The 15,092-nt window shown below is 46.6% G+C and overlaps 1 protein-coding gene across 2 annotated transcripts; it reads right to left on the reverse strand.

The window, feature by feature from the left end:
• Positions 1 to 295: 295 nt before the first annotated feature.
• KIAA2013 (KIAA2013 ortholog) lies at positions 296 to 12,269 on the reverse strand. 2 transcript variants are annotated; one of them, XM_066607469.1, is made up of 4 exons: positions 12,108 to 12,269; positions 10,175 to 11,174; positions 5,081 to 5,934; positions 296 to 763 (listed from the first exon to the last, which is right to left on the reverse strand). In XM_066607469.1, exons 2-4 carry the CDS (start codon positions 11,127 to 11,129, stop codon positions 746 to 748), a joined length of 1,827 nt encoding a protein of 608 aa, XP_066463566.1. In that variant the 5' UTR covers positions 11,130 to 11,174; positions 12,108 to 12,269; the 3' UTR covers positions 296 to 745. The 2 variants fall into 2 exon arrangements, 1 of the variants encoding a protein (XP_066463566.1); XR_010793178.1 differs by lacking the exon at positions 12,108 to 12,269 and having other exon boundaries at positions 4,746 to 5,934; positions 10,175 to 11,392.
• Between the last annotated feature and the right edge of the window lie 2,823 nt (positions 12,270 to 15,092).

Consider the following 15,092-nt stretch of genomic DNA (forward strand, 5'->3'; position numbering starts at 1 on the left):
TAACTACTATAATACTGTCCCCTATGTACAAGAATATAACTACTATAATACTGCCCCTATGTACAAGAATATAACTACTATAATACTGTCTCCTATGTACAAGAATATAACTACTAGAATACTGCCCCTATGTACAAGAATATAACTACTATAATACTACTCTCTATGTACTAGAATATAACTACTAGAATACTGCCCCCTATGTACAAGAATATAACTACTGCTATCTATGGAGAATATAGGTATATGGACAGTATTCTCTCCCAGCACATTTTACGAAGAACACTAGAGCAGATGGTTTTTAAAAGTTGGATTTAATTAATTACAAAATTTACAAAAAAACTCAATCCAAACAATATCACTCTTAAATCAACAAAGATTTTCTACTTGTAGTCCTTGACTTGCGTGAGATCTGGTGAGACTTTTATTGAGATCACTGTATTCACAAAATAAAGCAGAATTTCCTGCAATCTTTTTAAACAAATCCATTTGGACCAATCAGAGACAACATTTTAGGAACTCAGGTACTATTTAGCCTATTGCTTTAAGGGTAATGAGGGACTACAATGAGGCACTATGCCCCCTGCCTTATGCGTAGTGCTGTGAGAGGTGTCGTTCTTCATCCCGATAGACAACGGTACCCAACCATTTTGGTTATACGGTGGCTCAGAATACGTCACGTCCTGTGGCATAGCGGCTCTTCTGGTTGAGCTGGAGAATATTTTGCCTCATTATTTGCTGTCAATCAAACATTGCCATTTTCCTGTATAACCAATAAGACATATTATTATTGTACAGCTTGGCTAAGACATTTATGGCTACCGGTGATAAACTGATCAGATTGAGAGATTACCCATACTGCACTGAGCCAGGGACGTCATACCGCGGCTCTCCGGCTGTTGCAATGATACGACTCCAAGCATGTCCTGACAACCCCATGCTGGGAGCTTCAGTCTGACAACAGCAAGAGGCCGACAACTTAAAGCGACCCTCCAGGTGGTCTTGGACAAACAAACACGAACACTGCCGGCCAGTCAGAGCAGCAAGTAGTATCATACTATCCATGCATGCTAATGCAGTGTGCCTCGGGTAGTCAGAGAAGTGGTGCAGCCATCTTTGTCTGTCCAGGACTGGAGGGTCCCTTTAAACATCCCTCATCCAAGTTGCAACCTAAATGTGAGTGTGTTTTATAGTCCACAACATTTGGTGTATTGCTGTGCTTTAAAGGAAGAACATGTAACAACTCGAAAATACAAAAGGCTCCGTATTAATTCCTCCACTTTGGTGTAATACCATGTGCAAATTGTTTTAAGCAATATGCTGTAGCCATTGAAATCCATTGTATAGTAGAGTGCCATTGGAAATAAATTACATAACTGATCCGGAGTTACACCCTATATTATACTCCAGAGCTGCACTCACTATTCTGCTGAAGGAGTCACTATGTACACATTCAATGTGTTACATGCCATGGTGCAGCAAACTTTAACTTGACATTTTCAATGGCAGTGTCAACTTAATGTTTGCTGTATCTGTATATATAGTTACACTACTTATTTTGCAGTGGAGTGTACAAGATAAGTAATGTATGTACACAGCGAGTACAGCTCTGGAGTATAATATAGCATTAGGAGTGATTACACAGAATGGCCACTTTATTAAACACCCTTTCACATTTGGAGTTTTTCTGTACAGAAATCAGACAGGTGACCCTGGAGTGCAGCATAAAATCAGTGAAAAAAAGTTATCCGTGGATCAGTTTCTAATCTACATTAGACTAAAAAGAGAAAAAAAAGTGACCCGGGTGTCTTTAAACGGGCCTGGTTGCAGGTGCTAGACTAGCCAGCGCCAGTATTTCAGTAACGGCAAGCCTTGTGGCATTTTACCATGAAACGGTGTCGAGAGTAAACCAAGAATGGAGTGATCCAAGAAAACCATCCAGCGCAAGAGGATCTGGGGGACATAAACTACTCAGCAATAAAAGGGGTCAGAGGAGGGTGTTAAGAAATTGAACCGACGAACAGGCAGTGCACAATCAAGCAAAGTGCAACTAAACACAAATCTGGTGATGCAACTAACACAACTCGTCGTTCCTTTGTACAGATGTGTTCTAACAGCAGACGACCAATTAAAGTGTCATTACTACCTAACAGAAAGACAAGACTCCAGTGGGCAAAGCAGCACGGTGCAGAGGAAAAACCTTACTTGTTCACAGGAATCCAGATTTCTGTTGCACCGTGTTGATGGGAGGATCGATACGTGATGCAAGGCGCGCGATTGACGAATCTTTCCTGTCAGTTGTTCACAGCATGTCAGTACTTCCATCTATTTTATAGTAACTACAGGAAATTTCCTGACCGCATGGGCCGATATCCTTATAGAACAATTTCCGTGCTGCGATGAATTGCTGCGGTTCTGAAGGGTGGAGGAGGTCTAACGTGCTACCGGATGGGTGTCTAATAAAGTAGCCATTCAGTGTCTGGGTCCGCAAAGTATCACAACATTTCATCCTTAGGCCTAAGGCTTCATTCACACTTAGGACGTGGCTTTAATTCATAACAGAACCCAAAACGCGCTGCCTGATCTTTTGTACAACAGATTCCACCATGGCCAATGGTCGCCACTGACTTACACGAGGGGGTTTGTCAGGAATAAAAGCTCTGCATGCAGCTCTGAAGGAACTTGCCACTGCAGTTGCTCTACCACTATGCAGCAGATTTATGAAAACTGTCTGGAAGGAAAACGGCCATTATTGTCCACAGCAACCAATCAGAGAGCAGCTTTCATTTTTCAAGAGCACTATGAAGAATTAAAGCTGAGCTGTGATTGGTTGCTATGGGCAAAAAAAAAAGTTTTTGTGTCATAGATCTCCCCCAATGTGAACAGAGCCTGAGCTTTAAAACTTTTATTCCACCTTAACTGATTTTATGTAACTATTTATATGATCATTTCCAAGGCATTTCCTTTTGTAGGGTTCTATTGTGGAACCATGGAAACCATTATGGGCCAAGTGACTGACGTATCTTGCTGGCCACACACTTTAGATATCGGTCAGATGAACGCTCCCCTCTACACATGTACTCTTGACTCATCCGAGAGTACGTGTGATGTAAACGGTGAGAGGAAACAGTGGACAGACATCCAACAGCGACTTATCTACCATCAGAACAAGGGTGGGGCATGTGGCAATCAGCAGATGCTAGGGGGAGATCAGGAGACCCTCATACACATCAGATGCTCAGCTGACACTGCCGAAATCAGGGGGTTTCATCCAACGTTAAAGGGGTTGTCCCGCGCCGAAACGGGTTTGTTTTTTTTTTTAACCCCCCCCCCCCCCCCCCCGTTCGGCGCGAGACAACCCCGATGCAGGGGTTAAAAAAACAAACCGCTCAGCGCTTACCTGAATCCCGGCGGTCCGGCGTCTTCATACTTACCTGCTGAAGATGGCCGCCGGGGTCTGCTTCCTCCGTGGACCGCAGCTCTTCTGTGCGGTCCATTGCCGATTCCAGCCTCCTGATTGGCTGGAATCGGCACGTGACGGGGCGGAGCTACACGGAGCCGGCATTCTGCACGAGCGGCTCCATTGAAGAGAGCAGAAGACCCGGACTGCGCAAGCGCGGCTAATTTGGCCATCGGAGGGCGAAAATTAGTCGGCTCCATGGGAACGAGGACGCTAGCAACGGAGCAGGTAAGTAAAAAACTTTTTATAACTTCTGTATGGCTCATAATTAATGCACAATGTACATTACAAAGTGCATTAATATGGCCATACAGAAGTGTATAGACCCACTTGCTGCCGCGGGACAACCCCTTTAATCTAAGATGTATGGCCACCTTTGGTCAGTGTTGTATGTGGCCTGTATGTAACACAGTAACAGATTATCTGGTCCTTGAGTTTCCATAAACTGATTAAAGCTGCACTCATTAAGTAATGGAAGCTACAAAATTAAAGATCAAGACAGAAGCATGCGTGGGATCTTAATTAGTTGTTTAGATCAAGTCAAATCTTTAAGACACATCTACTACACATCATGGATTAGGAAGTATTTGCACTTTCACCTTCACATCTGCACATTCTGCTCCGTCCGACTTTTTCGACTCCTTCCAGCAGTTGAAGATGGCCCCATATAGAGCTGTATATAAGCGCTTTATGGGGTTAAATGTGTCTTCAGCTGCCGGAAGGAGCTGAAAAAGGCCGACTGAGCAGAAGCGCTCCGAAGGTGAAGGTGCAAGTATTCTGTAAGCAAATTAAACCCAATTACACCAGATTTCATGTAAAAGCTGCCAATTTGCCAAAAATCAGCCAAAGAAATCAAGAAAAGTTTCCATAAAAAAGCAGAGACAAGTGACCATGAATTCGACCAAGAAAACTAATGTCTTCTGGCTAATGAGGAATTGGGGAGTGACTGGCACATCAGAAGAGCCATTTAGTATACCTCAGCCCTGAAGGGGAAGGGGGGGGGTCATCATAGAGATAGCCTCTCCCTTTGACAGGTTCCCCTTAAAAAGGATCTCCATTGGAACTGAACTAATATTGCTTATCTTTTATGTACAGGTACAAATGTACACCTAGTAGCAAAAGCAATTGCTGTTCTACTGCAAAACATCATTCGCTCCCCAGCACTACGGAGCTATCCCAACAATCAGGACCGACCCTTAACGAGCTAGTAGCCCTGGTTGGCCTGGTCTTTAAATAACACACATGCATCTCCATATTCAGAGATAACATAGGAGAAACCACTCACTTCTTCATTGTGTCATATACATAGAGTCTATTTAACAGGCAGCAACATTGGGCGACATGCCAGTCATAGAGCAGGGCAGGACTGATCCACTACGTCTCATGGAAGGGTCCCATATCCAGAAAGGTGCAACGTCTTCAGTATTTAGAAACTCTTGTATTCCAGGTAAAAGACTAGAAAATATTCAGTATTGTCTCAGTGCTTTTCATTTTATGGAAACTGAGCAACCCACCACCACATGCACACATCACACCAGTCCCCCGATCTGCAGGCTGCGTTAGCTGGCAAAGCATAGCTAACGGGAAGAAGGGCAGCGCTGACCTAAGCCAATGTTATACCTTACTCCTGAAGAGCGGCTTGGCGCCGGGTCCACAGTACTCATTGTAAATGAGCTTAAACAGGAAGAGGTGGAAAAGTGTGATAAGTGAGGCCACACTGAACCAGAACAGGAACGGCAGGCCTGAGTACTGCTTGGCCATGTGCTCTTCGTGGGCCAGGATCTCCTTCAGGTGAAGGGTGTGCCGCAGGTCCTGCAAATGGGTCAGTTCTGTGGAGATGTAAAGTAACGGGGTCAAGGGCTGGGTGACCAGTACAGGGAAAGTGTGTCCGTGAATTTCAGAGGTCAGCTCTACTGGTTCATTCAAGCAACCGGCCTCACAGGCATAAAGTTTCACCAGTTTGTCCTGGAACTTCACCGAGACATGCAGAAAGGGCTTCTCCTCTTGGTCGAGCAGGACGGCCAGATTGATCAGGTCCTTGTTGTAATGGATCCCTCGTAGGGAGTAGCTATTGTGAAGAACGTGAGGGTCGGACTGGAACTGCAGGTGGTTTTCGGTAAACTGCAGGCCACCAAAGCTCAGCATCATTCCCTGCATGAGTCCGTGGGCTCCGGCCAGTACCAGGCTCTTACAACCTCTCTTCTGTAGGGTCAGTTTCCATAGCTCCCACAGTTGTAGAAGCTGTGTGATCCCGCTCAGCTTGCTGGGCCACAGATTCTCCGCATGCATAGTAGCATGGCCGCTAAAGCAATGGTCGGCGTAATTCAGAGACAGCTCCATTTTCTCTTGCTCCTCATTGCTGATGAGGGGATCTACCAGAGGAGCCGGGGAGCAGGAGAGGATGTAGTACAGGGTGATGTTGATGGTATCGCTGGACGGAGTATGTGCATCCTTGATCTTTCTCATTTCAATGCCTAGAAGACATAAAACCACATGACTTTACAAGTACAGATTGTGACTGTCATGAAGTTGTGTATCTGCAAAGTAGCACTCAGTATTTAGGCATAGAGGGACAGAGAACATGTTTGGGACACTTCAAATTCAAGCTCTGTGGACACCGAGTTGCCTTGGAGCAAATATGCTTCTGCATTGTGAAGCCTCTGGCACAAGACACTATGGGAGCTAGGGTTATTAGAAAAGTGGTCTGGTTACCCACTTGCCACCCAAGACAGTTTTGGCCTATTTGACAAAGCCCAATTCTTCAAATCTGACAGGTTTCACTTTGGAATGTTACTACTTACTCAAGTGATTATGTTTTCTGTAATACATTTTACTTTATACCCATGCTATATTTTGATTAGTACTTCTGCATCTATATAGAAAAAAAATCCAAAATTTTGAGAAAATTTGGAAAAATTTGCATTTTTCAAAAGGTGACATTTTCTGCTTGTAATGCAGGTCTGTGTTATGTCTGTGTCATTTTATAAATTTTCTTTTTAAAAGAGGAGCTGCCTGACTTCTGAGATGGGGGGTGTGGGGAGGGAGAGGGGTAGGGACAGCAGTGTGGTATTAACCCATTTAGGACCAGCCACAGTACATTTACAGCGGCTGGACCTGGGCTTAAAGTGTCGCTGATAGTAAAATTACAGCAGCGGTTTAAGTCTCCTGCCCATGCAATCAGAGGCAGGAACAGGTTATCAGCTGTTAGTGACAGCTGATAACCCGGAGCAGAAGGCAGGAGGGGTATTTAACCCTTTCTGCCTTCTGCTTCCCCGATCCACAGTAAAGTGAAAGTAAAATGCACTTTCACTACGGGAGCCTGGGGGAGGGGAGATTCCTGCTACTGCAGAGCTGGAGATTAAAGGGGTTGTCCCGCGCCGAAACGGGTTTTTTTTTTTTTCAATAGCCCCCCCGTTCGGCGCGAGACAAACCCGATGCAGGGGTTAAAAAAAAAAAAAAACGGATAGTGCTTACCTGAATCCCCGCGCTCCGGTGACTTCTTACTTACCTTGTGAAGATGGCCGCCGGGATCTTCACCCTCGGTGGACCGCAGGTCTTCTGTGCGGTCCATTGCCGATTCCAGCCTCCTGATTGGCTGGAATCGGCACGTGACGGGGCGGAGCTACGAGGAGCCGCTCTCCGGCACGAGCGGCCCCATTCAGAAAAGAAGAAGACCGGACTGCGCAAGCGCGTCTAATCGGGCGATTAGACGCTGAAAATTAGACGGCACCATGGAGACGAGGACGCTAGCAACGGAACAGGTAAGTGAATAACTTCTGTATGGCTCATAATTAATGCACAATGTACATTACAAAGTGCATTAATATGGCCATACTGAAGTGTATACCCCCACTTTGTTTCGCAGGACAACCCCTTTAATACTAGACCCTGGCAGCTCTGTCAGTGACTGCTGTCAGTACAGGGGTTGCTTTCCCCTGTAACTCAGGCTCCTATGGATGCCCCAGCTACAGTGGGAAAGTGTCAAATAAAAAAACAAAAAAAAAAAAACAAACATGTGAATGTCCCCCAGAGATCTTACATGACATCATGGAGGACATATATAGTAAAAAACATGATTACATACACAAGTAAAACAAAATAACAGAATAAAACACCAATATATACATAAGAAAGAAAATAACCCAAAACCGACACCAACCTAAAACGTCGCTATAAGCACCCTGTAATCCAAAACCATACATATTATATATCAAAACGTCTGAAACAAATAGAGGAACCCGTTCCCATACTTGATTTCAGTGTAAATATAAAAATAATTTTTAAAAAACTATAAATGTTTAAAAAAAAAAAAATCTTTAAGCTTTTTACCCCCAATAAAACTAAAAAAAAAAGGCAGTGAAAAAGATATCGCCCTATATGTCATGGAAAAAAAAAACGCAGCAAAAATAATTTTGGTAGCTAAAGGAAAAAAAAAAAAAAAGAGCAGTAAAACCACCACATGGGTAACATCCCTAAAAAGTGTCTGGTTCTTACGGTACAAAACAGCTTGGTCCTTAAGGAGTTAATGTATCTTGACACCACCAGGCAGCGATGGTGGATGCAAGATTAATAGGTGGGGTAGGGGGTGACACTCCCTGTACGAGATTGGCTGCAGGTCCTGGAGGGCCACTAAGGATTTCTTGAAAAGGCATACACCAGCCCCTGCTCAAAGGCCCCCCCCCCCCCTCAGTGTTGAAGCACAGCGCTAGTCAGCAGCAGGGAGGCCAAAACGCCGTAAAGCAGCTTTCCCGGGGGCGGCCCACAAGCACACACCTCCCCCCCCCTCCCCTTTCATGGCCAAAGTGCCGTCATGTGGACTGCGGCAGCATTGGGAGCGGGGAAGCGCCTGTCATGGAGCACAGAAGCGGCGGGCAGCACAGAGCTGACAGCCGGGACACAGCACAGAGGCTGTGGCCGGGATGGAGGCATGAGCTGGCGGCCGGGCGGGCCATCATCGGCAACAGACCCAGCACAGACACGCCGTGCAGGACTGAGCAGACAGACGGCGGCCCAGTTACCCTGCACATGGAACGGGGGACGGCTGCTCCGCTGACACGGATTGCTTTGTGCCTGCCCTGCGGGCTTAGGCTGAGGGTTGATTTTCTTCCTAGGCTTACATTATTAGATGTAAATGCTGGCATGTTACAGCTCATAATGTAAGCCTAAGAAGGAAACTAACCCTCAGCCTAAGCCTGCAGGGCAGGCACAAAGCAATCCACACGCTGCTAGGACCTTCCAGAATTGAGCCAATCGGGAGATAGGGGTGTGACAGGGGCGTTCCTGCATCCAAGCCCCGTCAAACCCCTAGCTTCCGGTGGCGTCAAGATACAATAATACTCAGCAGTGCTTTGTCAGTGTAATGGCTATGAATGGCTGTTAGGGGCATCACATGCCTGAAGACCACACTGATAGGTCTCTAGGCAAAACTATGTGATCTGAGCCATCATTAGAATCTCAGATCACAGGGCTGCTGCACAGCGTGGTGGTGGGAGGCTGTAGGTGAATTCTCTGCAAGGATGTTCTTAAATGTCCCTACATACATAGATAGTTAAGGACTGTGTGGACATTTATAGTCTATGGGCGGTCCTAAAGCAGTTTTAAAAAAAATTTAAAAAAATTTCAGTTACTGCATTCTGAATCAATAGAGAGGAGTTGCCTATCCAAGGAATCCATCTATTAGTCAAAGAGCGGCTACAAAGTGTCTCTTGATCTGGAGGGCCAGACATATCCATTGATTTCAATGGGAATTGTGCAATTTCTCATTTCTAATGTGGCAGCGCCATAGGGAACCAGGACTTCTTCTATCTGGTTTCATTCACAGATTGGAGCTGTCTTGGACGTAGGATCAGCTTATTGTTGGGGGGAAAACGTTTACAAAAGACCGTCCAAAGTGGAAAACCTCTTTTCCAGTTCTAGTTCTGAATTTCTGAGTCTTCAATAGTGTATTGTGATGAACCCAAGTGAAATACCTCCAGAACCTGCAAACTGATGCTCCCTGTTTTAATGAGCAGAACATTTGTTTCTCCTTTCGGGCCAACCCAATAAGGTGTGACTCAATTCTAGATGTGTGTCTGCCCTTCATGAGTCAGGGCTCGTATTAATTATACTTGTAGATCTTCCCTACACCCAAGCAGCCGTGTGTATCCGCAGACTTCATACTGTTTGTACTGTACACATACTAGACTATTCCCAGTGCAAACTGGGAGAACAGCCCCGGTCACCTCACTACCTCCTAGCACTGGATGGGATCTTCCTAACAGCAGACATTTACACAAAGCGAGGCTTCAGGGGTTTTGCCTATCTCATAGATTTAGGCAAGTCCAGGTAACAACGCTTATGTAATATCACCCGAAGCTCTCACAATTCATCATTCATTGACAGGCTATATCTGGACTTGCAATTGCGGCTAAATCGTTGCCTTTAGCGGCAGCAGACTCGGTTTCCAAGGTGCGTTCACCGCAGGCATTCGAAACCCAACTACTAATCACGCTAGCAAAATCTGATGACCATTGGCTGCTGCAAGTGGATAGGGTTTAGAACGCAGCCTGGAAAGCCAGCCTTATGATAGATTATCGTATCCTGAAGTTGCTGTTACACAAGCGCCAACGATCGCAATTTACCGACTGGGCTGATCTCCAGGTGCAGCCCGGCAATTAACGGTAAATCACCAGCATTAGTGGCGCTGGTGTGATGGCACCCATAGGACAGACTTACCAGAAACAAATAAGTCTGACCAAATCTGCTGATGTTCGCTGTAGAGATCGTCAGCCCTCATGCGCATCACCTCCAGCATCTCCTTCTTCGCCGACTCTCGGAGTTTGCTGACGCTCTCCTCCAACTTTCCTGACTCTATGGGTTCAGATGTGTAGATGACGGACAGAAACGTTTCATCAAACTCAGACTTGGGGCTGACCTGCACTCTGTTCACCAGCTTTTTTGTTGCAATCACAACCAGGATACTTTTCCCGTCCTCTAAGGAGACCCGTCCAGAGGAGAGGAGGAACTGTCTGTCCTGCACCTTCTCTACACTGGTGGAAAACTTGGCTCCAGCAAGCGGCTTTGTGGAAGAGATATCAAAAGCCACCAACTTGTCACTGGGGTTGGAGATGTGGATCCTCTGAACGTACAGGTGAGGTCGGCTCCGGTGTGCAAAGTAGTCTTCGCGGACGGAGACACAATCATGGTGCGAGTCCATCACCTCCGTCTGCAAACAGTGGACTGTCCTTATCAAGCCCTCCTTGTAGAAGACAGCAGTGGCATGGACTTCTGCTGCCGGCCCCGAGCTCTTCACATAGGTGACTGGAGAATAATCCGTCATACGGAACGGTACAGTCGTAGAAGACACCCACAGGTTACTCTTGTGAACGTCAACAAGCATAAATCCATTCCCGACCACAACCGGACCCTGCAACGTGGCTTCCTCTCCCGGGAAGGAGACCATCATTAATTCCCCCTTGTCCGACAAGGTCTTCCATTGCTTAGTCTGGGTCAGAAGACATGCCCCGGGGCCGCTCCGTGGCTGGCCGGAATACCACAAGGATCTGAACAAGGATCCAGTAGACATATACCAGTAGATTAGCAGGAGAAACCCTAGGACGGCGAGGATGCGGCGCGCCCAGCTGCTGGACAGCAGGCCCGGGAAACCTTTGAGCCTCTGATGTAACCACATCTGGGATTTAGTCCGGTGATGGCGTCTTATGAAATAGGAGTCCAGCTGAAGAAAGGAGGGGGAGGGGGTTATATCAGCAAGTCATAGGTCAGTAACTGAGGGTCACTGCGGGAAGGAGAAGCGACTGGCTCCAAGATGTTCATACTGCCAGCATTGTTGTGGTATCAGCTACCAGGGACTGCCAACACCGCACAACACGCCGGTCATAGCCCTAAATATTATATGTATATTGTTATACAAGGAGATCAGGAGACGCCCAGACCCTCCTCACCCCTCAGTCCCAGACCCTCCTCGCCCCTCAGTCCTAGACCCTCCTCGCCCCTCAGTCCAAAACACCAAGACCCTCCTCGCCCCTCAGTCCCAGACGCCAAGACCCTCCTCGCCCCTCAGTCCCAGACGCCAAGACCCTCCTCGCCCCTCAGTCCCAGACCCTCCTCACACTTGTAAGATACCAAGAACCTCCTCGCCCCTCAGTCCCAGACCCTCCTCGCCCCTCAGTCCCAGACCCTCCTCACACTTCTCAGACACCAAGACTCTCCTCGCCCCTCAGTCCCAAGCACCAAGACCCTCCTCACACTTGTCAGATACCAAGACCCTCCTCGCCCCTCAGTCCAAAACCCTCCTCGCTCTTGTCTGACACCAAGACCCTCCTTGCCCCTCAGTCTGACTGACGGTCGCTATAGCAGCACCTTATACAGATAACTTACATTGACACCTTATACTGATGCATGACCTCTATAGCAACCCCCTATAATGACCCCCTATAATGATCAGTGACCCCTTATACCGCCCTGGCATCTATAGTTACACCTTATACCGCCCCCGACCTCTGTGGCTGCACATCACACGCCCCAACCTCTGGTGACGCTGGAAGCCACCTGTAGGCCCCGGTTATCACACCGCCTCCAACTCTAAATGCACACCCAACAAGAGCAAATCCCGAGCGCCCCCTGTAGCCCGAGCAGCGCCCCCTCACACCTGCCTGTTACCCCTCAGCAGCGCAGGAAGGTCCTGACCGCCCGCCTCCTGCACACATGAAGCCCCGGGCTCCCCTCCTCCTCGCAGCTGCTGCTACCACAACAACACGGAAGTGTCGCCGGTCATCACCAGTTATCGCGATAACTGAAGGTTTCCCAGCACGCTCCGCTGTCAACAGACTGGGTCATGTGACTGTCTCGTGTCTACTACAGGAGGGGAGGTGCTGATCACGTGACAGTTGGCTACGTCGCAATCTGTGTCAGGAATGCACAGCGCCTCTAGTGGTTATACTGGGACGTGGCATAAGAGGAGAAGCTGGGTGTACGGGTCGGTGCGGGGGTCAGTCAGTATGGAGGCAGCAGTTACTGACTGACGATGGGATGTGATTTCTGCTGTGTGAGGAGGAATCTTGTTATGTGGCAGCCCGCAGACTTGAGCATAATGATTTTGCCTCAGCACTTCCGTTTTCAAGACCTCTGCTTGCTGTTAGTGAGCAGAAGCTTTCATTACAGATGCTTCCCACCTTTGAAGGGATGGGATCGTACCACGGCAATTTTTAAAATCCTTGCCTCTAAAGCCGCCCAATCCGAGTCCATGCAGGTCCAAACTGGCCGGCGACCACTGTTGCTGTCGGTACGCCATTCATTCACATTTACGTGACGCCAGTGCCCCTTAGTATTGTTATCGTTTAACGTCCCTCAGTAATTTTCATGGAAATGGAATGTTGTGTTACAGGAAACCTCCGCTGCCAGGAAGTGTCACCTCAGTAAAGAACAGCTAACAGTGTCATTAATAATCCAGACCTAGAAGTGTTAGTGTGGGGTGACGGCGCTGCGGTTTACTCCGATTGGGGCAAAAGCACTGCGGTTCTGCGGCAATTTCACAAAACAGTAGTAGGTTTGACAAGGTGTGAAGCTGCCCTGAAATAAGTTTACATGAATGTACCATAACCCCATATGTGTCCACCGCCCGGCCGCAGGGACTGTCACCATCATAGTTATACCAAGATGACCGTAAACCCCGCGGTCGGACCAGGATGCACATCGTATTAACCCCTTAATGGCGCGGCCCTTTTTTTCCCCATTTTTGTTTTTTCCTCACCCCTTTTAAAAAATCGGAACTCCTTTATTTATCCATTGATGTCGCTCGTTAAGGGCTTGTTTTTTGCGGGATGAGTTGTATTTTTTAGTGGTACTGTCTAATGTACCATATAATGTACTGAAAAACGTAAAAAAAATTCTAAGTGGAGTAAAAGAAAAAAACACGACATTCCGCCATCTTTCGGTGCGTCTTGTTTCTACGGCGTACAAACTGTAACAAAAACGACATGATGACTTTATTCTATGGGTCGGTACAATTACTACGATACCAAACTTGTTTAGTTTTTTTTTTACTGTGGTACTTTTATTTTTTTCAGATATTTACATTTTTTTTATTATTTTCTGCCGCCATCTTCTGAGTCCAATAACTTTTTCATTTTTCCGTTTACAGAGTTGTGCGAGGGCTCATTTTTTGCAGGACGTCCTGCAGTTTGCATTGGTACCATTTCGGAATACATACGACTTTTTGATCGCTTTTTATTGCATTTTTCCTTGGAGACTGGATGACCAAAAAGCGCCTTTCTGGCATTCTTTTTTTTTTCCTGATGATGTTTCCTGTGCGGGGTAAATTCTGCATTATTTTGATAGGACTTTTAAGGACGCAGCGATACCAAATATGTGTTTTTGTTTAATGGTTTTGATTCTTTTATTATAAATATGGCAAAAAGGTGTTTTTTTTTAACTTTTATTAGTTTTTTTTAGAAATAGTAAAACTTCATTGATTTTATTTTTTTTTCAGTCCCAAGAGTCTTGCTGTTACGTGTGCTGCTGGGATCTGTAGTTCTAAGCTTCCTAGCAGCACAGCCCTCACAGGGTCAATTGTTTGAGCTGGCTGGGTGCGGTACTTCCTGCTAGCCAATCTCCTGGGTCTGTGCTCCCATATAAACCCAGCTCCCGTCAGTCTCTGTCTGGTGTTCAGGCTGAGCAGTCATGAATCCTTGTCTGTTAAAGTTTGCTGTGTCTTGCTGGTTCATGTCAGTTTATATTCTGTTAGTTTTGTGTTAGCTTGCTGTATGACCGGCTATCTGTGTCCTGTCGCAGCATTCTGTGTGACCTCCCTCTGGTTCTGCTGGATTCCTGGTTAGTGTAGGGACTAGCAGTATAACCAGGAGCCGTGAAGTGGCCTGCTAGCTTCAGCGTTTTGTACAAAATGTCAACTAATACCTGGTATTTATATTCAGCTTCCTATCTGTTACTAGTGGTTGCTGTATGCTGTGTATTCTGGCTCTGTGTGTCCTGTTGTTCAGTCCCTGTCATGTGGATGCATCCTGTTCTGGGCCCTAGCTGATCCTAGGAGCCACGCACCAGAATAGGACGCATTCACATGACAGGGACTGAACAACAGGACACACAAAGCCAGAATACATAGCATACAGCAGCCAAAATGCAACCACTAGTAACAGATAGGAAGCTGAATATAAATACCAGGTATTAGTTGACATTTTGTCAACATGGAAGCTAGCAGGCCACTTCACAGCTCCTGGTTATACTGCTAGTCCCTACACTAACCAGGAGTCCAGCAGAACCAGACAGAGTTCACACAGATAACAGGTCGCACAGCAAGCTAACACAAAACTGACAAAATAAATGGATATCAACCAGAAAGACTCACACAGCAAATTTCAACAGACAAGGATTCATGACTGCTCAGCCTGAATACCATACAGAGACTGACCAGGAGCTCGGTTTATATGTGAGCACAGACCCAGGAGATTGGCTAGCAGGAAGTACCACACCCAGCCAGCTCAAACAATTAACCCTGTGAGGGCTGTGCTGCTAGGAAGCTTAGAACTACAGATCCCAACAGCACACGTAACACTTGCACATCGTTCGGGGGATTTAAATGCAGCTTTTAGAATTAACAGCAGTATTTAAAGGGTTAACT

This window comes from Eleutherodactylus coqui, chromosome 6, assembly GCF_035609145.1.
Source record: "Eleutherodactylus coqui strain aEleCoq1 chromosome 6, aEleCoq1.hap1, whole genome shotgun sequence".
Classification (NCBI taxonomy): Eukaryota; Metazoa; Chordata; class Amphibia; order Anura; family Eleutherodactylidae; genus Eleutherodactylus; species Eleutherodactylus coqui.